At 35.2% G+C, this 25,610-nt stretch overlaps 1 protein-coding gene across 1 annotated transcript in view; it reads right to left on the bottom strand.

The window, feature by feature from the left end:
* ERBB4 (erb-b2 receptor tyrosine kinase 4) overlaps positions 1–25,610 on the bottom strand; it is a 671,873-nt gene that overhangs the window by 28,387 nt on the left and 617,876 nt on the right. Inside the window, exons 20-24 of the mRNA XM_029224991.1 lie at positions 23,720–23,875; positions 13,614–13,689; positions 9,870–10,016; positions 7,671–7,768; positions 6,145–6,315 (exon numbers count right to left, since the gene is read on the bottom strand). Of these exons, the coding sequence (XP_029080824.1) occupies positions 6,145–6,315; positions 7,671–7,768; positions 9,870–10,016; positions 13,614–13,689; positions 23,720–23,875 (648 nt within the window). The remainder of the gene's footprint in view (positions 1–6,144; positions 6,316–7,670; positions 7,769–9,869; positions 10,017–13,613; positions 13,690–23,719; positions 23,876–25,610) is intronic.

The raw sequence follows: 25,610 nt of genomic DNA, 5'->3' as shown, positions 1-25,610 counted from the left end.
CCTTCCTTCCTTCCTTCCTTCCTTCCTTCCTTCCTTCCTTCCTTCCTTCCTTTCTTTCTTTCTTTCTTTCTGCCTTTCTGTCTTTCTGTCTTTCTTTCTCCCTTTCTCTCTTTCTTTCTTTCTTTCCTATAGATTAGTAAAAATCTCAAAGATCATTACAATGTATGTTAAAACCCTTGCTAAAATACCTTTATCAAAGTTATGAAATCTTAACTGATGGCAAAGTGATAGAGGTATAAAATAAAGTATATAGAATTATATTTTCTGAGCAGTCAAATATTCAGCCTATATTCAATTATTTAGAAGCTGATCAAATTTGTGAAATACCAAACCCCTTTTTCTTTCTTCACCCTTCACTTTTCCTGCCTATACTTTGTCCAGTTTTTCAATTCATTTATATACCCATCCTAGAAGAGAAAGGACAAAGAGGAGGAAAAATGCAAATCTGTAAATAGAGTTATTTCTTAGCAGATTGGAAAGAAGTGGAGAAAACTTTAAATTGTAATGATAGATCCTTTGTGGATCACCCGCTCTACCAATGTGGAGCAGCTACAGAGGAAGACAGTTCCTCTGTCTTCCCCTGGCCTGGATACTTCATGTGTTTGTTGATGTTTTCTGAAAGAGGTAGGACACTTAATCTTTAAAACTACTCACCACAAATGACTGAATGATCCTGCAACAATTGAATCATGTCCTCCTCTATATAAATGCACTGAAGCTTTTACATTAAATTCAACTTTCTAATATCATTAAAGCTAAAGTATCTTTAGCTGCATCGATGTATTAGCCATTCTTATTCATTGCTGTTGCATTTAATATACAGCTCATTATACTAAACAAACATAAATCTGGGTAACTCAAAAGAAAGAGACAAAACATATCCATATTAACAGAAAAATAATCCGTGCAGAAATTCCAAAATCGTACTGAACACTTAGTTGAAAATGTAAGGCAGTATGCATTTAAATAAATATGTCAAGAGAAAAGAGAGGCAGCAGGGAACCTAAAACCTCTTGATAGACTGAATATACAAACAGACAATGGCTGGATCATATATGAAATCAGTAACCTAATTCACACTTAACAGCAACCTGCCCAGAAAACCATAGCTAAAATAAACAGCCCAGGAATGCAGTTGACTTATAAATCGGACTTGCAGGAAGCCTGATTGTTACCTTTAGTAGCAATCCAGGAAGCTAAACAATAACTTCTGTTAACAATTGGCCCTAAATGACCAGGATTTGATTAATAACTAGCAGCTTCCCTAATTTTTGTCACCACTTTCAACTTAGAGCCAACCAGAGAAAGCCAAATATGTACACCTAACCCATAGGATGCTCTGCTTCTAGTTAGCCCTCTTTTAGATTCCCTATGCCAATAGCCTCCAATCAGGCCATTCCTGAAGCCTTCCTTTTTCTCCACTATAAATGTTTCCCATTCCTCCATCTGCCCTTGAGTCTCTCCCAAAACACAAGTGACAGTGGTTGACTCCCTTGTTATAGTAAGCTCTGAATAAATAGCTCTGAATAAATAGATGGTCTTATTTATTTCAACACGATCAAACACCCACTCTACATCCATCAATGGACAACACGCTTAGATATATTAGAAAGTCAACCATCACAATATTCTGTGAGGATTTTTTTCATCCCCATTTTACAGATACAGAGAACTGAAGTGTGCAGAAGTTTAGATAGCTTCTCACATTTTCCTATTCTACATCATGTTACAGTAAGTGCTTTTGGTATATTATTTTGGTAAAGTTTTTGAGATAATATTAAAAGGATATCTAACAATAATAACAACAATAGATATAAATTAGATGAATGTTTTCTAGCATTACTTGCTTTTGTATCTGGCAACTTGCTGGATAAAAGTCCACATTGTATTTTTAGTTGACTCACTGCTTTAAGGTTATTTAGAATCACTTTAGGGGTGATTCTAAAAGAACGGAATAAGTATTGATTTGCCTAGCATTTCAGATACTCTGCAATTTTTTAAGTTAATTGCCTAACAATCATATATGTACTATTGTGTTTATTTTACAAATAAAGAAGCAAAGTTGTAAAGATATTCAGAACTTTAAGACTTTCAGCTAGTGAGCAGGGGAGTCTATATATAAAAACTGAATTACTTTTTGGTTTCAAAGTCCAACAAACATGCTCAAAACTCCTTTGATTAAAATTCACTTTAAAACGTTCCCTTACCACATAAGTTGGTCACAGAACCTAAAATTGAAGTAACATTTTCTAACTATAAAATAATACAAATTAGCTTTATAGGAAAGAAGGGGGGAAAACAGCATTTGCACATATTAGAAATTACCATACAAGTTACATAAAGCCAGACAGAAAAAATAGAGAAATATAGATGAATAATAAGGCTTTTTAATGCCTGAAAATAAAATGATATTTAAGAAAAATTCCTTTAACAAAGACCTGAAAAAGTAAAAGGAAATATACAGATAACATTGTTTAAATAATAACTGGAATAAGAAATGATGACTAAAGGCCAAATAATTCCTCGTGAGGTTTCTACTTTCTTACTAATTCCCTTCAGTTAACTCAAACTTTTACTATGAATTCCTTGCACTGAGCATAAATTAAGATGAACAGAAAAGTTAGAATTTGAGAATCCTTATAAAAAGGAAAAGATTCAAGCCCTTGGCCTTTATAACATTTCATGTTAAGGAAGGAAACTATTTTCTTGAAATTTCCCTGTTTTAATAAAGGTAATGAATTTGTCACATAAAATTATAAATATCAAAGTCATGATTTGACCATTTTCCTAAGTGTACAGAGAAGAAAATGGTGCCTCTTTTACACACCTTAAAGGTGTTTTTCCTTGCCATAAACAAAACACTGGGGCTTCCCTGGTGGCGCAGAGGTTGAGAGTCCGCCTGCCAATGCAGGGGACATGGGTTTGTGCCCCGGTCCGGGAAGATCCCACATGTCGCGGAGCGGCTGGGTCCGTGAGCCATGGCCGCTGAGCCTGCGTGTCCGGAGCCTGTGCTCCGCAACGGGAGAGGCCACAACAGTGAGAGGCCCGCGTACCACAAAAAAAAAAAAAAAAAGAAAAAAAAACTGATGTTCAATATCTATCAGTTGATATAATTTTTAAAATTTTTAGTTCTATCTCCCTATCTCCTCTCCACTGAGCTACAAGACAAATTTTTCATATGAATGAGAAATTACTTGAGGTCTCTATCTTTGCCTCTTTCTATACCAGACCTTCTAAATGGGGGAAGGTGGGCAAGAAGTATAGGGCAGGTTGGGAGATGCATTTTACAAGAAAAAACCTAGGGAGTTTCCCAAACAACATGTATCTCAGAGGTTGAGGTTGATGCCAAAAAACAACCATATTGAAAATAACATTTTCTAATCACTGTGAAGCAATAGTATGTGTAGTACAGGCAGACTGATCTGGCTCTTCCATTGGCCGTGTGAGTCACCTTTGGCCATTCAAGTCACTTAACTTTGTGACAAATAATGATAATAGAACCTCATGGGATTTTTGTAAGTATTAAGAGACAATATATATGTGTTGACACATAGTAAACACTAGGTTTATCATTGCTGTCAGTTTGAAACAAAGCAAATTACTTTGTTTTAGAGAATGAGCAGCAAATTGAAAGTTTTCTTATGCCGATGGTCAAGACAAAGAGGATGCTGTTTGTTCCATGAGCTACGACAATGTTCTTAGAGGGAGGAGGAGACCAAGAGAAAAGAATTGCTTTCTAGAAAAAATTAAGCATCACGTTTATGTCTTTTCAATTGAAGAAATTGATTACAGGCTTCTCTATGCTCCATAATGGCTAATGAATACTTGATTATAACACTATCATGCTACACTCTGTCTTTGTATCTGCGTGAGTCTTTTGTTAAACTTGGTACGTCTTGAAAGTAGTAGTTATGTCAAAATATTTGAATCTCATGTCTAATAATGGCTTACATGCAGAGGTACTCAATACATGTTGAATGTTTATGGTTTCCTTTGCTGTGCAAAAGGTTTTAAGTTTAATTAGGTCTCATTTGTTTACTTTTGTTTTTATTTTCATTATTCTAGGAGGTGGGTCAAAAAAGATCTTGCTGGGGTTTATGTAAAAGAGTATTTTTCCTATGTTTTCCTCTAAGAGTTTTATAGTGTCTGGTCTTACATTTAGGTCTTTAATCCATTTGGAGGTTATTTTTGTGTATGGTGTTATGTAGTGCTCTAATTTCATTCTTTTACATGTACCTGTCCAGTTTTCCCAGCACCACTTATTGAAGAGGCTGGGAAAAAGTGAAACAACTTATTGTTACAAATGAAACAACGGACAAAGGATTAATCTCCAAAATATACAAACAGCTCATGAAGCTCAATATTAAAAAAACAAACAATTCAATTAAAAAATGGGCAGAAGACCTAAATAGACATTTCACCAAAGAAGACATATACATGGCCAAGAGGCACATGAAAAGATGCTCAACATCACTAGTCATTAGAGAAATGCAAATCAAAACTACAATGAGGTATCACCTCACACTGGTCAGAATGGCCATTACCAAAAAATCTAGAAACAATAAATGCTGGAAAAGGTGTGGTGAAAAAGGAACCCTCCTGCACTGTTGGTGGGAATGTAAATTGACACAACCACTATGGAGAACAGCATGGAGGTTCCTTAAAAAACTAAAAATAGAACTACTATACGAACCAGCAATCCCACTACTGGGCATATAGCCTGAGAAAACCATAATTCAAAAAGAGACATGCACCCCAATGTTCACTGAAGCACTATTTACATTAGCCAGGACATGGAAGCAGCCTAAGTGTCCATCGACAGATGAATGGATAAAGAAGATGTGGCACATATATACAATGGAATATTACTCAGCCATAAAAAGAAACGAAATTGAGTTATTTGTGGTGAGGGGGATGGACCTAGAGTCTGTCATACAGAGTGAAGTAAGTCAGAAAGAGAAAAACAAATACCATATTCTAACACATATATATGGAATCAACCAAAAAAAATATTTTGAAGAACCTAAGGGCAGGACAGGAATAAAGACACAGATGTTGAGAATGGACCTGAGGACATGGGGAGGAGGAAGGGTAATCTGGGATGAAGTGAGAGAGTAGCATGGACATATATACACTACCAAATGTAAAATAGTTAGCTAGTGGGAAGCAGCCACATAGCACAGAGAGATCAGCTTGGTGCTTTGCGATGACCTAGAGATGTTTGATAGGGAGGGTGGGAGGGAGGCTCAAGAGGGAGGGGATATGTGGATATATGTATGCATATGGCTGATTCACTTTGTTGTACAACAGATACTAACACGGTATTGTGAAGCAATTATATTCCAATAAGGATCTATTTAAAAAAAAAAAGAAAGGCCTGGAATATGTTAGGCACTTAATAAATGCTGACTCTATCAAAAAGTAAATAAATAAATAAATAAATGTTGAATGAAGAATGAATTTTCAAAAATAAACAAGTGAATGAATACATGGATTGACAGTTTTCAGAGAAAGAATGGTATTCATATAGAGTGGGCTTAATATTTAAAATGAAATGGAAACTCCTTTCAGAAGCTGCTTTCAAAAGTTAAATCTACATCTTAGAAATGATTCAGAAGCCCTCCCAATATGATTGATTTAGTCCAAAGGATTGCACACTGTTCTGTTTCTACTTCAACTTGACAGAAGATATTTAATGTCTCCTAAATGAGTAATAACGAGTTGTACTTGTATTGTCTCTTGACTAATAAGTCATATCATTTTATTGAGAAAAAAAGTAGAGAGCCTATCTTGGGAAGAATTTTCATTTATATACAAACACATACAGATTTATGAGTTTGAATTGGTTGTAGATTTTCAAAAATTAAGGTTCTTTTTTTAACTGACTTAAGATGAAGAAAAGTTTCTCCTTTTGAAATCTTGAAGATATTTCAGAGTGCATGTTGTATTGCCCATGCTTACCTTCCAAAATTAACTATATATGGCAAGCTTGGCATATCTTTTGTTGGTATAACTTGCTTTTAATTTAGGAATCACACTTTTTTGAGCTACATAATTTATTTGGTAATTTTAGTACTTACACTGTATTTCCATGACTTTGTTTCTCAGAAATAACATGAGAGGTGGTATATAATTACTTCTTACCCTATTTGAGTCGATTCTTGTTCTGGAAGTATAGATGGGAGGTGGGATGTTGAAAGCCTGAGGGACCAGATATTCCTCAGCATCCATCATATCTTCTAAATCCTCTTCATCCAAGAGATTCTGAAAGAACTTGCTGTCGTTTGGACTGGGAAGCTTCATACGATCATCACCCTAAAAAATTTCCCATCAGATATACACACAGAAATGATTCTTTCCTTCATTTTAAATATGTGAACTTTGTAGCAAATTTATGTAATATCAAAATGGTTGCAAATTCATGCACTCATTAAACAAAATAATTATTTAGCACAAATACCAGCCATATAGAAGCCTATAACATACTTAGATATGACACGGTAAGATAAAAACATTTAATACAAGAAGAATGTGATAAATGCCATTAGAGATAAATAAAGCAGAATGCTATGGCTATTTTGAGAGAGGCATAAACCATTTCAGATCTGAGAATAATGGTGGGTTTCATTGTCAAGATGGCGTTTGAGCTGTGACTTTAAGAGTATATAATAAAGAAAGAGCAATTGACTTATCAATCTTTATTATACTTGGTTGGTTTGATAGTGTAGAGCTATCATGATACATTGAATCCATGGTTTGCTCTATAGCATAATATTGTTAAAGTGATAACATTCAAAATCACAGCACTGGTGGCAAATAACATAAAGGGGGTGGGAGAAACACCAAAACAATAGTTACACTCCTACCTCATCTATTTCTTAAGTAGAATTTTAAAATTCGTTTTGTGATATTTTTGTAAACTTTTAAAAATTAATTAGGGAAAAAGTTAGCTAGAAATCATTATCTGCTAAAATCTGACTTTTATCTTCATGTCAGACTACTGACATGAAGATAAACACTACCTTGTTTTATTGAGGAATCTTAACTCAGTGTTATCCAAGGTCCACTTGTTTATGGTTTAGGTAAAATAATCATAAAGAAATATATCACAACTTTTAAATTATTAAATCCATTTTTTCTAGTGTTACATATAAAACGTTCTTTTGGTCTATTATTTTTGTACATTAATTCATCTGAACCTGAGTTATTACTTGAATATTGCATACCTCCCAAAAGAAAAAATACATATTTTAAAATATTTTTCTAGGAAATTAAATGTCAATTTATTGAAACTTTTAGTTCACTGCCTTCAAACATGGACACGATTAAAACAAAAATCCATCTTCCTTTTATTCCAAGAAGAGACGATTATAACAATGAACATGACTAGCAGAGTACTACAAGGCTTGTCTGAGGATAAAGGCCTTTTTATGTACATGAATAATCATAATTATCTGGCAGTTCAACAGTAGAGGCACTTGAGTACTAAGGGAAGATGCTTAGAAGTGGTTCTGACATCAAGTAAAAGTCATTTCACATGGTATTTTGCTTAGCTAATTAATTAATTTGTGAATGATGATATCCATAGTTCCAAAGTCCAGATATTACTACTGTTTTGTAGTGGGTTTGTCATTGGGATATTCTCAAAAATCTAAGTCAAATGTACAAACCTGAATAACTAGGTATCTTTGAGGGTCTCGAGCCATCCTCGAAAATTCAGCAGCCAGTTCCTTAAATTTAGGTCTACTGTCAGCATCAATCATCCAACCTAGAAATTCACATGCAATAAAGGAGTCACTATATCCATAATTTTATGAAAATAAAGACTAAGTTTGAAACATATCATTTAAATAAAAATGATCTGACAAAGAAAGCTAATGAAAGAAACGATCCAATAGGTGAGATTCTATCTCAATCAGTTAGCTGACATTCATAACTAAATGTAACATATTATAGAACAACACAAGCTTTTTATTTTGTTGATATAATTTAAAATTAATTTTTCATCATAGAAAATATAACCTAGGCTAACCATGGGAATTTACAGAATCTCAGATCTTTTTTCCGTAGGTGTGAAGAGAATTTAAAAATAAAAAAAAAATTTTTCTTTGATGGGTATAGAAAAGGTGATTGGAATATAATTTATCATTTTATATCAGGAGTGACATGGAATAAAAACTTTCATTGCAATGCTGTATACTGGCAAAAAGGTGAAAAAAGGAATTGAAAGCAACTTTCTTATGCTACTTTTTTCCCGGTGGGAAAAAAATTAATGCAAAGTGATTGGTAATGTTTGTTCAGAAATAGTCATTAGCTTATCTTAGTACTAGGCTTTCCAGCATAAAATACTATCAGCAATTTATCAGGTTATGTATTAAGAGCCTTAACTCCCCAGGCTCTGTTTAACTGTTGAAATGACAAGAATAAAGGCACCAAGCTTTCCTTGATTTTATTGCCAAATGACCCTTTTTTTAGATATTAAAACTCCTAAAAGCGAGGTAAAAGTTGCTATTAGGCAAGATGTTTTCCTGATTTTTTATTATTCATCAGAGTATCTAAATGAAGCATATAAATCATCTCATGCTAGTTATGGGATCGAATTATGTAATACATGTATGTATTTAAGTAATACAATACTTAAAAAAGAAAGTTTTTAAACTTTCTTCCATAGCTGACTACCGAAAAATGTTTGACCCAATAAAGCTATAAAACTTGTTTCCTCTTTTCTGCAAGTTCAATTTTTATTCTTGTTATGGGAAGTGTTTGGGTGTCATGTTATGTATCATTAAAATTATTTGATTTTTTTCTCTCCTAACAAAGCTCAAATGCTCTATATTTCATATGTAACCACTAAAAAAAAAATGCTGTTGATACCAAGATGTTAATGAGAAAATCAATGTTTCTGGAACTCTATTGGAACCAGAAAAGGTTAAATTCTCAGTGAGGTATCAGTTTCTTTCTAACTAAATATTGAGTAAACAGAACTACACTTAGAGAAAAGGGCATGCTGGCCTGAAGTGAAAAGCACATTTTTTGTTTCTTCCCTCACTGCCAGAATGTATCACACATGTCATGAGTATAAATCTGAGTAGACCTGTCCAAAGTCTCTTATTAATAAGATGCTTATTCACCTTTCACCAGTTTGTTTCTTTGCTAACCCTGTGTAAATCAAAAGGGGAAAACCTCTCATTACACAAGAAAGATTGCTGAATGCTAATCTCATTTAAATTAAGTCAGAAACTCCAGAGACTTCCCTAATTCTATTTAAATTAAGAGTCTAGGCTTCCAAAATACATTTATAACACATATGTGTCTGGGGCATAGAAGGGAGAAAGAAAAGTAAGAGAGTTAGATGTAAACAAATGATCAAATTGAAAGAAAGTAAACATTCATAATCTTTGTAGTTCAATGTAGATTCATGTCTTTCCACTTCCCATTTTGCCTTGCTAATTTTCTGTTGACTGAAACTGGTAAATCTATTTCCATTTAATTCATTTTTTTAAACTATTAGTTTCAAGCTTTTTTCTTTTTGTGTAGATCATTGATCTAGTCTGCTTTTTTCCTTTAAAGAGTATTAACATTATTGTGATTAATTACATCTCTTTATGAGAAACAGTTTCATTGCCACGGAAATGGTAAGAATCAAAGTGAAATAAATAAGAAGTGTAAGAATCATACAATGTTGACTTCATAGCATGAAAGCATGATATTGCTTCATATTAACAAGAATCACAACAAACACGGGTTTACATGCTCCTTTTCACAATTATCTGTAAACTTTTATATTTTTTAATATACAGAAAAATTGTGCAGGTTGATTAATTACTAAGAATGATGATGAGGATGATAACATAATTTTGCAATCTTACATTTGACCATGACCATATAAACATCAATAGTGCAGATGGGAGGCTGGGGCAAACGTTCTCCTTTCTCTAACAAATCGGGGATTTCTCTGGTTGGAATTCCATCATAGGGTTTTCCTCCAAAGGTCATCAGTTCCCATATAGTGACTCCTAAAAGGGAGATCAAATTCTTACATAAGGATGTTAACAATATACTTTGAAGAAACCAGCAATATGCCTGTGGCAAAAGAATGCTTCTTAGAGGGCAATTAGAAATAGTCTAAAGAAAGGCTCTTCAGATTCCTATGTCCACATGAGAAGCCCAATGACAAAATCTTTGTGGGAAATTTGATTTTCTTATCATTGTCTTGAAGTTTTTAATGGGTAGCGGAGACAATTTCAGAGTGGACAGAATCTGTTTCCCATTTCTACTTATAAGTAATGCTAATGATTGTTGACCCAACTTGTTTCGCCACATTAGAGCCTATAAAACAATTTATTTACTATACACATGTGTACTCAGTACCAAATAAATATGATTAGGTAAAATCTGATATTGACTAATTTTGAGATTAGCATCTTTACTATTAAAAGCCCAAAAGGCCAAACTGGGGTTCCAGAATGATTACTTATGTTATAGTAAATAATTGTGCTTTTCTTTTTAACTAACACAAAGAGAACAAGTGGAATAAAACACATTCATTTCTCTAACACATATGAGAGACTGACTGAAGAATAATCCATATGTAAGATAAAGTACATGTAAAGTGAGCTTTCCAAAATTGAAGTGAATCAATAATAGTCTATTCCTTAGACAATAAGAATGGTTTCTTGAATCACTAGAACATTGATTTCCTCAGTAAAAGCAAATACTCTAAATACTAGCATTCAAATAGCCACCTTTGACAAGAATAATGACTCTGATCTGAGCAATAACATACACAATACAGATCTCTTCTTTATAATCTAATAATTATATAAGTTAAAAGTTATAGTTTTCTTAAGGATAAAGGTTGTTAGTTCAGAAATAGCTATGTGGGCACAATAGTATTAGCAAGTGAATTTTGATTGATGCATATACAAGTATCTTTTAATATAAAATCTAATTATGGCTATGTTTTCTTTTCCACTGCCATCTGTAATGAATTATTTATTCAAACTGAAGTAATTTTTAGCTCATAAGAGTTACCACTGACTGATAATAAAAATGCAAAGCTTAAACTATAAAAGTATATGTAAACTTCAAATTATTCTTCATAATAGTATCATTAATGACTATCTGAATTTTTAGTTAATATTTACATCTTATGATTCTTAGGTATAATATAAACGTGTAACTAGTGACACAATTTCACTGTTTGATCTTTATAAAACCCTACTTGATGTTGCATACTAAAGAATGATTCATAGAACTGATGATTAAAACTCAGTGTCCATGAGGCAGGCTGGAACAAGTTAAGAAGTAGATTACTGTCTATTTATGTTCAGTCAGTCATATTTACAGAATATGTATCTAATGAGAACATTTTATTAACTTATGTTTGCAGTTATAAAAGAATAGATGCTCTCACATCTCTATCAGAACTTCTAATATAAGCAAGATACAAAACAACTACAAATTAATAGAAAATACAATAAACAGAAACACATATATACAAAAACCGAAGCAGAAAAATCAAACCCCCCACTTCTGCCAATAATATTCCAATTATATCTTTGCAGAGGTGATGATAAGTAGAGTCAAACAGAGATGGCTTCATACAGAAGAACAATCTCAAGAAAGCTAAATTAGAAACATCTTCAAAACTTACAATTCTATCATTTGAAGATATAAACCATATTCAATGCATATTTATTTTTATAAAAATAAAGATGCACCCAGTGGCAATGTTCCACAAAGATTCACTGTAAACAAGATTATATATCTTTCTCTGCCTTTTATGCCTTTGCAACCAACTATGATATATCATAAAAATCTTAAAATGCCTTATGGATATGGGTTGATGAACTGGGCTATGTTTCAAAACAGAGTTCACTCTATCATTCTATCTATCTATCATCTATTTATCTATCTATCTATCTATCTATCTATTTTTACTAAACTGCTTCTGAGATGTTGCAATTCAACATGAACATTATAGCCTTAAAACAGGATTTTCTCTAAAAGATAAATTTTACCATTAAAAATGTGATTGCCCTGCCAACGTTTACTTTAATGTGTATATATAGTTACTTATTCTAGAGGTCATTTAAAATTTTCAGATTGCCATGTTTAGTTCAGGGAAATATAAGTAGGAAAAAAAAGGGAAAGAAAAGAAAAGGAAAAAAATATATGTTATTATTTAAATCTATCTTATAAAATATGTAAATCTATATCATATAATATATATGCTAATCTATACCATATAATATATAAATGATTATGTACATGCTAATGTATATCATATTCTATAAACATCTATCTCATATTTATAATGTATATGATATATATAATAAAAATAATAATATATATGATATATTTGTTTTTTATTTAGTCCTGACAGTTGAACTATGCTTTGTTAAGTATTCCTCTATACTTGCCTAAATCTCAAACACACAACACTCTACTGCTAAACTGAGCAGAATACATGAGGTCTTTGTGGAAATTTTAACACCTCCTATGGTTTACATGTGTGGAAGGAAAAACTATCCTATAGAAATGTCTTATTATATTAAAGATAATTTATACTGTTCTAGATAAGAAGTATAAGTTCTTTAGTGACTTAATGATTTAATTTTCTTTCTAAAAAACAGTAAATAAACTAAACTTAAATTTGAGCAAAATAAATCGTATCATGCTTTCAAGTCTCACCACCACCATATTATTTAAAGAAGCATAGTGCTTTTTATTTGTAAGAAGTGCTAGTTTTATATGGTATATTTAAACTTAGAAAAGGTGTTGATTTATTCTTACTAATACTTAGATGGACATAAGTTGTAAATAGCCAGACAGAGGCTAAGAAGCTCATCTCAAAAACTGAGTTAAATGCAATTAAATAAATTTTCTAAATTTTCAAATCTCTATTTCCAGTTCATATTATAATTCTCTAATATATCTGTTTACTCCAAAAGTAGTTTGTAAATTAAAATTAAAGCTGTAATTAGAAATCATCTCTCTTACCTCTCCCCTCACATTTACTACTCTCATCCTACTGATTTCAATAACTGTTCTTTGTTCTAACAATAATCTCTATTTTTTTTTACTATTGAACATAGATTCCCATAAGAAAAAAAATTTTTTAAACATTCATTGCATTTAGAGTTATGTTTTTTTGTTTGTTTGTTTGTTTTGCGGTATGCAGGCCTCTCAATGTTGTGGCCTCTCCCGTTGTGGAGCACAGGCTCCAGACACGCAGGCTCAATGGCCAAGGCTCACGGGCCTAGCAGCTCCACAGCATGTGGGATCTTCCCAGACCAGGGATTGAACCAGTGTCCCCTGCATCGGCAGGTGGACTCTCAACCACTGCGCCACCAGGGAAGCCCTAGAGTTATGTTTTAAAAGAGTTGTTGAAATGAAGGCCATGAGATTCTATGAAAATGTCCCTAATCTAAAACTGCTGGGTTTTTTTTTGTTTTTTGTCAAAATGATCAGACAAGTTGCTACCAAAATAAAAGGTTATGGTAGACAACTCAACCAAGACGTTAATGTATTACATTTTAGAGACCCAAGAAACATAATATGTTTATTTTTGTTTTAAAAGCCTTATGTCACAAGGAAGAATTATTTACCATAGCTCCAAACGTCACTCTGATGGGTGAATTTTCTATAGTGTATACACTCCAAAGCCATCCATTTAATTGGCATCTATAGAGAAGTAAGAAATGAAAGGTTTATAGTCATATAAAAAGTCATTTCTATATTTCCTCAATATGAGTCTCAATTGTATTTTTTGATTGTATGCCTAGAAAATAGAAATAGAAATTATTATTTTCAATACAGGGAACAAATGAAATGAAATTTAAGCTTCAAATGAATTAACATGAAGATATATTTATTTTTTAAAGTTTCATAAACAATGAAAAGTAAAATAATAAGTATCACTTTCTATAGTTTTTTTTTTGCGGTACGCGGGCCTCTCACTGTTGTGGCCTCTCGCGTTGCGGAGCACAGGCTCCGGATGCGCAGGCTCAGCAGCCATGGCTCACAGGCCCAGCCGCTCCACGGCAGGTAGGATCTTCCCGGACCGGGGCACAAACCCGTGTCCCCTGCATGGGCAGGCAGACTCTCAACCACTGCGTCACCAGGGAAGCCCCAATTTCTATAGTTTTAATTAACTTTCAGTAATTAAGTTACTATTTAACATTATGACTTACAATATCAATTCTAAACATCTAATACATGTACTTCTAAAAATGTGGTCATATTATGTTTCTTCCCCCAAAATGAGATTCTCTACATTTTCAGTAAATGCTTTTTCACCCTCAGACAAATTTCCAGCCACTGGTAAAAAGGACTCTTTCTACACTTGGCCCCTCCCTTCTCCTCTCAGATAATTTGGTCACTAAAACACCTAAAATAATGAATTCCAAAGTTAACCTTGCTTTGTTCCCCAGCCACAAATGATCTTCCTTGTCTTAGTTAGCCAGTATTGAAAATATGTACCATTTTCAAAATAGGAATTATATAAAAGGATATGAGAAGATCAGTACAAATCCATCATCTCTGCAAGAAAAGCAACTCAACTCACCCGGGTGCTGATGGTTCAGCAGAACGATTTTCAACTAAGAAGGGCAGCATTATATAGCTGGGAATATAATTAGATTCTATGGAATAAAGATAAACATTTCTACTTAGCAGCTGAAACATTAAAACTAAATAGGCCTTTGAAATCATGAGGTTGGCTGCTCACCAAGGTGACACCAAGGTAACTCTGTGACAGAATCACGGTATTCAGTGAAAGGGAACAGAAGACACATTGAAAGTAATTTCCCTACGGGCAAGGAGTTAGCACACTTTATGGACTACGGACACTGTTAAAGAAGTAAGTTTAAATCACAGGTGGCTCAATAAAGACTTAATTGTTACTAGACATTTAAAGCTCTAATGATTCTTGCTTTAGACAAATCTTACAGCTGTATGTTCTCAAGACAAGTGAAGTCATGTGATTTATAGACTTCTACTTCTGCGCAATCCTGTAGTGAATTTCAAAGCCATGGTCTCAAACTGCTGCAATTTGTAGTAAACAAGCAAAATAGGCTAATAAAATCAAGGAAAAGCCATAGAATACTACAAAACCGAAGTTTTTTAAAAAATAAATTTTGTGTTCTTTTGTGATAAGACTTGAATATATATAGTTATATAAGAGTTTAGTATAAAAATCAACGTGAAACATTTGGAACACTATCATTGAAAAATATTCATAATGTGTATTTGGATGGCCCTTGATGAATAAGGCACATAATAAATATATTGATACGATATATGAATTAATTTTTTTTTTGTTAGCACAAGCTTATAGGTCACTACAGGTTAAGGCTGCATTTGCTTATTTCATTTGGCCTCTCCTGACTGAAATTTCTCCAGACCAAGCTAGAAGGACCTCCACATGAAGAGGAGATATCCTCGACAGTTACCAAAAACAGTAAGTTAACAGCGGGTTAATGAAGAAAGACAAGAGCTGGAACTAAGGCATGGATTGAGACCACATGGTGGGTGAGGGAGGCAGAAACACAGTTGTCAGGCAGGGCCTGAGTATGGAGAGTCAGAAAAGGTAGAAAAGGCAGTGGCACTGCACAGATCCCTGGGATATAGCAGCTTACATTCTAGTGGAGGGAGTCAGATAAGAAATAAATTGGTGGGGGACCTTCAAGATGGCCGAGGAGTAAGACATGGAGATCACCTTCCTCCCCACAAATACATCAGAAATACTTCTACATATGGAACGACTCCTACAGAACACCTACTGAACGCTGAAAGAAGATCTCAGACTTCCCAAAAGGCAAGAAACTCCTCATGTACCTGGGTAGGGCAAAAGAAAAAAGGAAAAACAGAGACAAAAGAATAGGGATGGGACCTGCACCTCGGGGAGGGAGCTGTGAAGGAGGAAAAGTTTCCACACACTAGGCAGTCCCTTCACTGGCAGAGACAGGGGTTGGTGGGGGGAAGCTTCAGAGCCACAGAGGAGAGCGCAGCAACAGGAGTGCAGAGGGCAAAGCAGAGAGATTCCTGCACACAGGATCAGTGCTGACCAGCACATGAGTGCTGGTGACAGCCCGAGAGGCTTATCTGCTCACCCGCTGGGGCGGGTGAGGGCTGGGAGCTGAGGCATGGGCTTCGGAGGTCAGATCCCTGGGAGAGGACTGGGGTTGGCTGCATGAACACAGCCTGAAGGGGGCTAGTGCACCACAGCTAGCCGGGGAAAAAAGTCTGGAACTGCCTAAGAGGCAAGAGACCATTGTTTTGGGGTGCACGAGGAGAGGGAATTCAGAGCACCGCCTAAACAAGCTCCAGAGAGGGGCGTGAACTGCGGTTATCAGTTCAGACACCAGAGACGGGCATGAGATGCTCGGGCTGCTGGTGCAGCCACCAAGGAGCCTGTGTGCAAGCACAAGTCACTATCCACACCTCCCCTCCTGGGAGCCTGTGCAGCATGCCACTGCCAGGGTCCCGCGATCCAGAGACAACTTGCCTGGGAGAACAGAGAACACATGGCATACCTCAGGCTGGGGTAACATCATGCAGGCCTCTGCCACCTTAGGCTCACCCCACATTCCATACCCGTCCCACCCCCCCCCCCAGCCTGAGTGAGCCAGAGCCCCCTTATCAACTGCTCCTTTAACCCCCTCCTGCCTGGGTGGGGAACTGATGCCCTCAGGCGACCTACATGCAGAGGCGGGGCCAAATCCAAAGCTGAACCCTGGGAGCTGTGTGAACAAAGAAGAGAAAGGGAAATCTCTCCCAGCAGCCTCAGGAGCAGCAGATTAAATCTCCACAATCAACTTGATGTACCCTGCATCTGTGGAATGCTTGAATAGACAATGATCACACCAAAATTTAGGCAGTGGATTTTGGGAGCAACTGTAGACTTGAGATTAGCTTTTTGCATATAATTTGTTTCTGGTTTTATGTTTATCTTGGTTTAGTATTTAGAGCTTATTATCACTGGTAGATTTGTTTATTGATTTGGTTGCTCTTTCCCTTTTTTTCTTTTTGTATATATATATATTTTTTCCTATTTCTCTTTTTGTGAGTGTGTATGTGTACGCTTCTTTGTGTGATTTTGTCTATACAGCTTTGCTTTTACCATTTATCCAGGATTCTGTCTGACAATTTTTTTTTTTTGCATAGTTTTTAGTGCTTGTTATTAATAGATTTGTTTATTGGTTTGGTTGCTCTCTTCTTTCTTTCCTTTATTACTTTTTAATTTTTATATTTTAATAAGTTTATTTCATTTTATTTTTTTCTTTTCTTTCTTTTTTGTCTCTCTTTTCTTCTGAACAGTGTGGCTGACAGGGTCTTGGTGCTCCAGCCAGGTGCAAGACCTGAGCCTCTTAGGTGGGAGAGCCGAGTTCAGGACATTGGTCCACCAGAGATCTCCTGGCCCCATGTAATGTCAAATGGCGAAAGCTCTCCCAGAGATCTCCATCTCAATGCTAACACCCAGCTCAACTCAACAACCAGCAAGCTGCAGTGCTGGACACCCATGCCAAACAACTAGCAAGACAGGAACACAATCCCACCCATTAGCAGAGAGGCTCCCTAAAATCATACTAAGTTCACAGACACCCCAAAACACACGACCAAACACGGTCCTGCCCCACAGAAAGAAAAGATCCAGCCTCATCCACCAGAACATAGGCACCAGTCATCTCCACCAGGAAGCTCACACAACCCACTGAACCAACCTTACCAATGGGGGGCAGACAGCAAAAACAATGGGAACTACGAAGATGCAGCCTGTGAAAAGGAGACTCCAAATGCAGTAAGTTAAGCAAAATGAGAAGACAGAGAAATACGCAGCAGATGAAGGAGCAAGGTTAAAACCAGCCAGACCAAACAAATGAAGAGGAAATAGGCAGTCTACCTGAAAAAGAATTCAGAGTAATGATTGTAAAGATGAACAAAAATCTTGGAAATAGAATGGAGAAAATACAAGAAACGTTTAACAAGGACCTAGAAGAACTAAAGAGCAAACAAACAATGATGAATAGCACAATAATTGAAATTAAAAATTCTCTAGAAGGAATCAATAGCAGAATAATTGAGGCAGAAGAAGGGATAAGTGACTTGGAAGATAAAATAATGAAAATAACTACCACAGAGCAGAATAAAGAGAAAAGAATGAAAAGAATTGAGGACAGTCTCAGAGACCTCTGGGACAATACTAAATGCACCAACATTTGAATTATAGGGGTCCCAGAAGAAGAAGAGAAAAAAAATATGGGAATGAGAAAATTTTCAAGAGATTACAGTTGAAAACTTCCCTAATGTAGGAAAGGAAATAGTCAGTCAAGTACAGGAAGCACAGACAGTCCCATACAGGATAAATCCAAGGAGAAACAAGCCAAGACACATATTAATCAAACTATCAAAAATTAAATACAAAGAAAAAATATTAAAAGCAGCAAGGGAAAAGCAACAAATAACATGCAAGGGAATCCCCATAAGGTTAACAGCTGACCTTTCAGCAAAAACTCTGCAAGCCAGAAGGGAGTGGCAGGACATATTTAAAGTGATGAAAGGGAAAAAACTACAACAAAGATTACTCTACCCAGCACAAATCTAATTCAGATTCGATGAAGAAATTAAAACCTTAACAGACAAGCAAAAGCTAAGAGAATACAGCACCATCAAACCAGCTTTACAACAAATGCTAAAGGAACTTCTCTAGGCAGGAAACACAAGAGAAGGAAAAGACGTACAATAACAAACCCAAAACAACTAAGAAAATGGTAATAGGAACATACATATCGATAACTATCTTAAATGTGAATGGATTAAATGCTCCAACCAAAAGAAATAGACTGGCTGAATGGATACAAAAACAAGACTCATATATATGCTGTCTACAAGAGAACCACTTCAGACCTAGGGACACATACAGACTGAAAGTGAGGGGATGGAAAAAGAAATTCCATACAAATGGAAATCATAAGAAAGCTGGAGTAGCAATTCTCATATAAAACAGAATAGACTTTAAAATAAAGACTATTACAAGAGACAAAGAAGGACATTACATAATGATCATGGGACCAAACCAAGAAGAAAATATAACAGCTGTAAATATTTATGCACCCAACATAGGAGCACCTCAATACATAAGGTAAATGCTAACAGCCATAAAAGGGGAAATCAACAGTAACACAATCATAGAAGGGGAGTTTAACACCCCATTTTCACCAATGGACTGATCATCCAAAACGAAAATAAATAAGGAGACACAAGCTTTAAATGATAAATTAAATAAGATGGACTTAATTGATATTTATAGGACATTCCATCCAAACACAACAGAATATACTTTCTTCTCAAGTGTTCATGGAACATTCTTCAGGATATATCATATCTTGTGTCACAAGTCAAGCCTTGGTAAATTTAAGAAAATTGAAATTTTATCTAGTATCTTTTCTGACCACAATGCTATGAGACTAGATATCAATTACAGGAAAAAATATGTAAAAAATACAAACACATGGAGGCTAACCAATACACTACAAAATAATCAAGAGATCACTGAAGAAATCAAAGAGGAAATCAAAAAATACTTACAAACAAATGACAATGAAAACACGATGACCCAAAACCTATGGGATGCAGCAAAAGCAGTTCTAAGCGGAAAGTTTATAGCAATACAATCCTACCTTAAAAAACAAGAAACATCTCAAATAAACAACCTAACCTTACACTGAAAGCAATTAGAGAAAGAAGAATAAACAAAATCCAATGTTAGCTAAAGGAAAGAAATCAGAAAGATCAGATCAGAAATAATGAAAAGGAAATGAAGGAAATGATAGTAAAGATCAATAAAACTAAAAGCTGATTCTTTGAGAAGATAAACAAAGTTGATAAACCATTAGCCAGACTCATCAAGAAAAAAAGAGAGAAGACACAAATCAACAGAGTTAGAAATGAAAAACAAGAAGTAACAACTGACACTGCAGAAATATAAAGGGTCATGAGAGATTACTACAAGCAACCATATGCCAATAAAATGGAGGACCTGGAAGAAATGGACAAATTCTTAGAAAAGCACAACTTTCTGAGACAGAACCAGGCAGAAATAGAAAATATAAACAGACCATTCAGAAGCACTGAAATTAAAACTGTGATTAAAAATCATCGAACAGGGCTTCCCTGGTGGTGCAGGTGGTTGAGAGTCCGCCTGCTAATGCAGGGGACACAGGTTCGTGTCCCGGTCCGGGAAGATCCCACATGCTGCGGAGCAGCTGGGCCTGTGAGCCATGGCCACTGAGCCTGCGCGTCCGGAGCCTGTGCTCTGCAACGAGAGAGGCCACAACAGTGAGAGGCCCGCGTACAGCAAAAAAAAAAAAAAACATCGAACAAAAAAAGCCCAGGACCAGATGGCTTCACAGGTGAATTCTATGAAACATTTAGAGAGGAGCTAACACCTATCCTTCTCAAACTCTTCCAAAATATAGCAAAGGGAGGAACAATCCAAAACTCATTCTACAAGGCTACTATCACCCTGCTACCAAATCAGACAAAGATGTCACAAAAAAAGGAAACTACAGACCAATATCACTGATGAACATAGATGCAAAAATCCTCAACAAAATACTGGCAAACAGAATCCGGCAGCACATTAAAAGGATCACACACCATCATCAAGTGGGGGTTATCCCAGGAATGCAAGGATTCTTCAATATAGGCAAATTAATCAATGTGATACACAATATTAACAAATTGAAGGAGAAAAACTATATGATCCTCTGAATAGATACAGAAAAAGCTTTCAACAAATTCAACACCCATTTATGATAAAAACCCTACAGAAAGCAGGGATAGAGGGAAATTACCTCAACATAATAAAGGCCATATATGACCAACTCACAGCCAACACCATTCTCAATGGTGAAAAACTGAAACCATTTCCACTAAGATCAGGAACAAGACAAGGTTGCCCACTCTCACCATTATCATTCACATAGCTTTAGAAATTTTAGGCACAGCAGAGAAGAAAAAGAAATAAGAGGAATCCAAAACGGAAAAGAAGAAGTAAAACTGTCACTGTTTTCAGATGATACTATACATGATACTATACATAGAGAAGCCTAAAGATGCTACCAAAAGACTACTAGAGCTAATCAATGAATTTGGTAAAGTAGCAGGATACAAAATTAATGCAGAGAAGTCTCTTTCACTCCTCTACACTAATGATGAAAAATCTGGAAGAGAAATTAAGGAAAGACTCTCATTTTCCACTGCAACCAAAAGAATAAAATACCTAGGAATAAACCTACCTAAGGAGACAAAAGATCTGTATACAGAAAGCTATAAGACGAATGATGAAAGAAATTAAAGATGATACAAACTGATGGAGAGATATACCATGTTCTTGAATTGGAAGAATCAACACTGTGAAAATGACTATACTACCTAAAGTAATCTACTGATTCAATGCAATCCCTATCAAACTACCAATGGCATTTTTCACAGAACTAGAAAAAAAAATTTCACAATTTGTATGGAAACACAAAGATCCCGAATAGCCAAAGCAAACTTGAGAAAGAAAAACGGAACTGGAGGAATCAAGCTCCCTTACTTCAGACTATACTACAAAGCTACATTAATCAAGACAGTATGGTACTTGTGCAAAAACAGAAATAGAGATCAGTGGAACAGGATAGAAAGCCCAGAGATAAACCCACACACATATGGTCACCTTATCTTTGATAAAGGAGGAAGAAATATACAATGGAGAAAAGATACACAAAAATAAACTCAAAATGGATTAAAGACCTAAATGTAAGGACAGACACTATAAAACTCTTAGAGGAAAATATAGACAGAACACTCTATGACAGAAATCACAGCAAGATCGTTTTGACCCACCTCCTAGAGAAGCAGAAATAAAAATAAACAAATTGGACCTAATGAAACTTAAAAGCTCTTGCACAGCAAAGGAAACTATAACCAAGATGAAAAGACAACCCTCAGAATGGGAGAAAATATTTGCAAATGAAGCAACTGACAAGGGATTAATCTCCAAAATATACAAGCAGCTTATGCAGCTCAATAACAAAAAAACCCAAAAAACCCAATCAAAACATGGGCAGAAGACCTAAATAGACATTTCTCCAAAGAAGATATACAGATTGCCAACAAACACATGAAAGGATGCTCAACATCACTAATCATTAGAGAAATGCCAATCAAAACTACAATAAGGTGTCACCTCACACTGGTCAGAATGGCCATCATCAAAAAGTCTACAAACAAGAAATGCTGGAGAGGCTGTGGAGTAAAGGGAATCCTCTTCCACTGTTGGTGGCAATATAAATTGACACAGCCACTATAGAGAACACTAGTGAGGTTCCTTAAAAAACTAAAAATAGAACTACCATACAACCCAGGAATCCCAGTACTGGGCATATAGCCTGAGAAAACCATAATTCAAAAAGAGACAGGTACCCCAATGTTCACTGCAGCTCTATTTACAATAGCCAGGACATGGAAGCACCCTAAGTGTCCATAGACAGATGAATGGATAAAGAAGATGTGGCACATATATACAATGGAATATTACTGAGCCATAAAAGGAAACGAAATTGAGTTATTTGTCATGAGGTGGATGGACCTAGTGACTATCATAAAGAGTGAAGTAAGTCAGAAAAAGAAAAACAAATACCATATGCTGACACATATTTGGAATCTAAAAACAACAAAAAAAATTGGTTCTGAAGAACCCAGGGGCATAACAGGAATAAAGATGCAGAAGTAGAGAGTGGATTTGAGGACACGAGGGAGGGGGGAAGGGCAAGATGGGATGAAGTGATAGAGTGGCATGGACATATATACAGTACCAAATGTAAAATAGATAGCTAGTGAGAAGCAGCCACATAGCACAGGGAGATCAGCTCAGGGCTCTGTGTCCACCTAGAGGGGTGGGATAGGGAGGGTGGAAGGGAGACGCAAGAGGGAGGAGATATGGGGATATATGTATACGTATAGCTAATTCACTTTGTTATACAGCAGAAATTAACACACCATTGTAAAGCAATTATACTCCAATAAAGATGTTAAAATAAATAAAGAAATTGGTAAGTCATATGCTACAATGAAAACTAAAAAAAAAAAAAATAGAGCCAGGTAAGAGGAATCTGTTGCTTCTGGTGTAGGAGGATTGGACGTTAAATAGGATGACCAACTTTCCAATAGTTATGGTCCTTGGTTACATTGAAACTTCTCTCTAGTCTATGAGAAAGAAGTTGTATCTCTCTGATCTCTCTGTAATAGTCTTAAATTATTAGGATTAATGAAACAATTTCTATGGCCCTGGATTAAAGTGCAATCTCTAGAGTTCCTAGGGAGCCACCAACTCTCTAACACTGGAACTGACATAAAGATAACTTGGGTCCAGACACACATTGTCTTATTTTAGCTACTTTTGAGAAATGGAAGTAGGTAATACATCCTATATATTATATATTGTATATATATGTATGTGTATATATGTATATATGTATATATATATATATATATATATATATATATGTTTTTTTTAACCCTGGGTGGGAGAGAAGGCAAATGGTGGAATTGGGATTTTATAATCTCTTGAACCTCAGGTTTATTGATTTCTTCCTATAACATATAAGGAGATAAAAGTGTATTATACTATATTTTCAAGTAATATTGCTCTCAAAAAGACACCCACCTTTCCTCCATCAGCATTATACTCTTTTTCATCACCTTCCAAGAGCCTGGCTAGTCCAAAATCCGTAATTTTTACATGGTTTGGAGATTTCACTAAGACATTACGGGCTGCCAAATCCCGATGAACAAGCCGTCTTTCTTCCAGGTACATCATTCCCTGAAAAACACCAAATTCCCCAGAGAGTCAGTTAATGCCTATGCTTTTGTGTTGTCAAAAAAGGCGTTTCCTAGCGTTCAGTTGCAAGTGCTTGATTTCTCTAAGTAATGGCAGAATCTGAGAATATTTTCAAAATTATGGAAAATGTGGAATTAAAAAAGCAAACCACAAATAGCTTTTGGCCTTTTTCCCACTAAAGCTCTGTAAAGCAGAATGAATTACCTGCATATGAGCTAAATGTTTGATCATTTTTTCCCAGATACTTTATATTCTTTTGCAAACACTTTCATTAGTGAGGTATGCAAATGTCTTAGTAGATAAGCTAACATGTACTTGGACTGACCCACATATTCTTAATTGTTTTCTCCTCAATAACTTCTGTTTCATGTCATTTTCCCCCATACACCCGCTCCAAACAAATGCAGCTCTCCATACTTTTCAGAAGTATTTCATATGAAGGTTTAATGGAGGCAAATTCACCTTTATAGGTTCTATCAAGTCTGAAGAATCATATTATTCTTATTAATTATGCAAAAAAATGAAGTTTGCCCTAGGGGCATTAAAAGCCTATAATTTAAAAAATAGCTTTGATGACATTAGTAGTCATTATGAGAATCCACAAGTAAAATTACATTATTTATAATGACCCTTAAGTTAGCCTTTAATACGTTTTCTTCTTCTTTCTTCTTTCTTCTATATAAAACATATACTGTAATTAAAAATAAAACATTGCTGATCACCAACAAGAGATAAACTGGCTCTTCCCTCAATATACACACACACATCTACACGTATATGTACATATACACATGTATATATATATGTGTTATATGTGTACACAACATATATATTAAAATATATATAAAAAATCATCCATAGAAACAATAATTATTAATTGTATTTCATCAATAGAGAAACCAAGAGTCATGAACCACTAGCCTTAACTAAAAGGTTGATGTAAAACCAAGGAAATGAACCCAAAGGCCCAGATTAGAATGAACATCCTTTGTGTGAGTGAACATATGTTTTGTTGAAGAGTTAGGGAAAATTCTATATTTGAGGATTTCAGTGGTAAAAACAAGTCAGAAGTGTTATAAAATGGTTGAAGTATGCTCTCATGCCCATTGCAAATCAGTGATGCTGGCAGTTAACATTACAACTGCAGGACTTTGAAGGATTAACGGTTTCTGATATCAAAACAAAAGCTGTGGTAAACAGAGACATAAATCACAGAGGTCCAAAAATTATGAACCGTCTACCAGGTGTAGTGGAAAGGGAATATTGCTTCAAACAGCATCATGAGCCAAGCACTATATAAATGCCCATTAAACACAACCAGCGGAGATACTGCCTGATATGGTGCAATCAGTCAGCAGTTGGGTGACATCATATGTATTAGTGTTTTCTGATATCAACCCACAACTGGGATTTATGGGGTTCTTTCACTCTTTCCTAAACAGTGCTTTGTCTTTGATTACGCCAAATTGGAAATTTTTAGAATAAAGTGAAAACAAATAGCCCTTGCCTGTTTTAAAAGATAAAAAAAAATAGACTTATTGCCTTGGAGGTAAAGTATGTTCAATAATTTTGTCCCTGTAGGAAGTGTCCACAAAAAACAGTCATCATTCTCTTTCTTACCATCTTCATAACAGAATATGTAAAGAGTATTGGCAACAAATTAATATTCAGATCCACACATACTTACAGAACACATGCTGTATGCCAATCACTGTGC

This window comes from Monodon monoceros, unplaced genomic scaffold, assembly GCF_005190385.1.
Source record: "Monodon monoceros isolate NGI ecotype Baffin Bay Population unplaced genomic scaffold, NGI_Narwhal_1 Super_Scaffold_16, whole genome shotgun sequence".
NCBI classification, from domain to species: Eukaryota; Metazoa; Chordata; class Mammalia; order Artiodactyla; family Monodontidae; genus Monodon; species Monodon monoceros.
The sequence above is the reverse complement of the archived record's forward strand: the minus strand, read 5'-3'. Positions and strand labels throughout refer to the sequence as shown.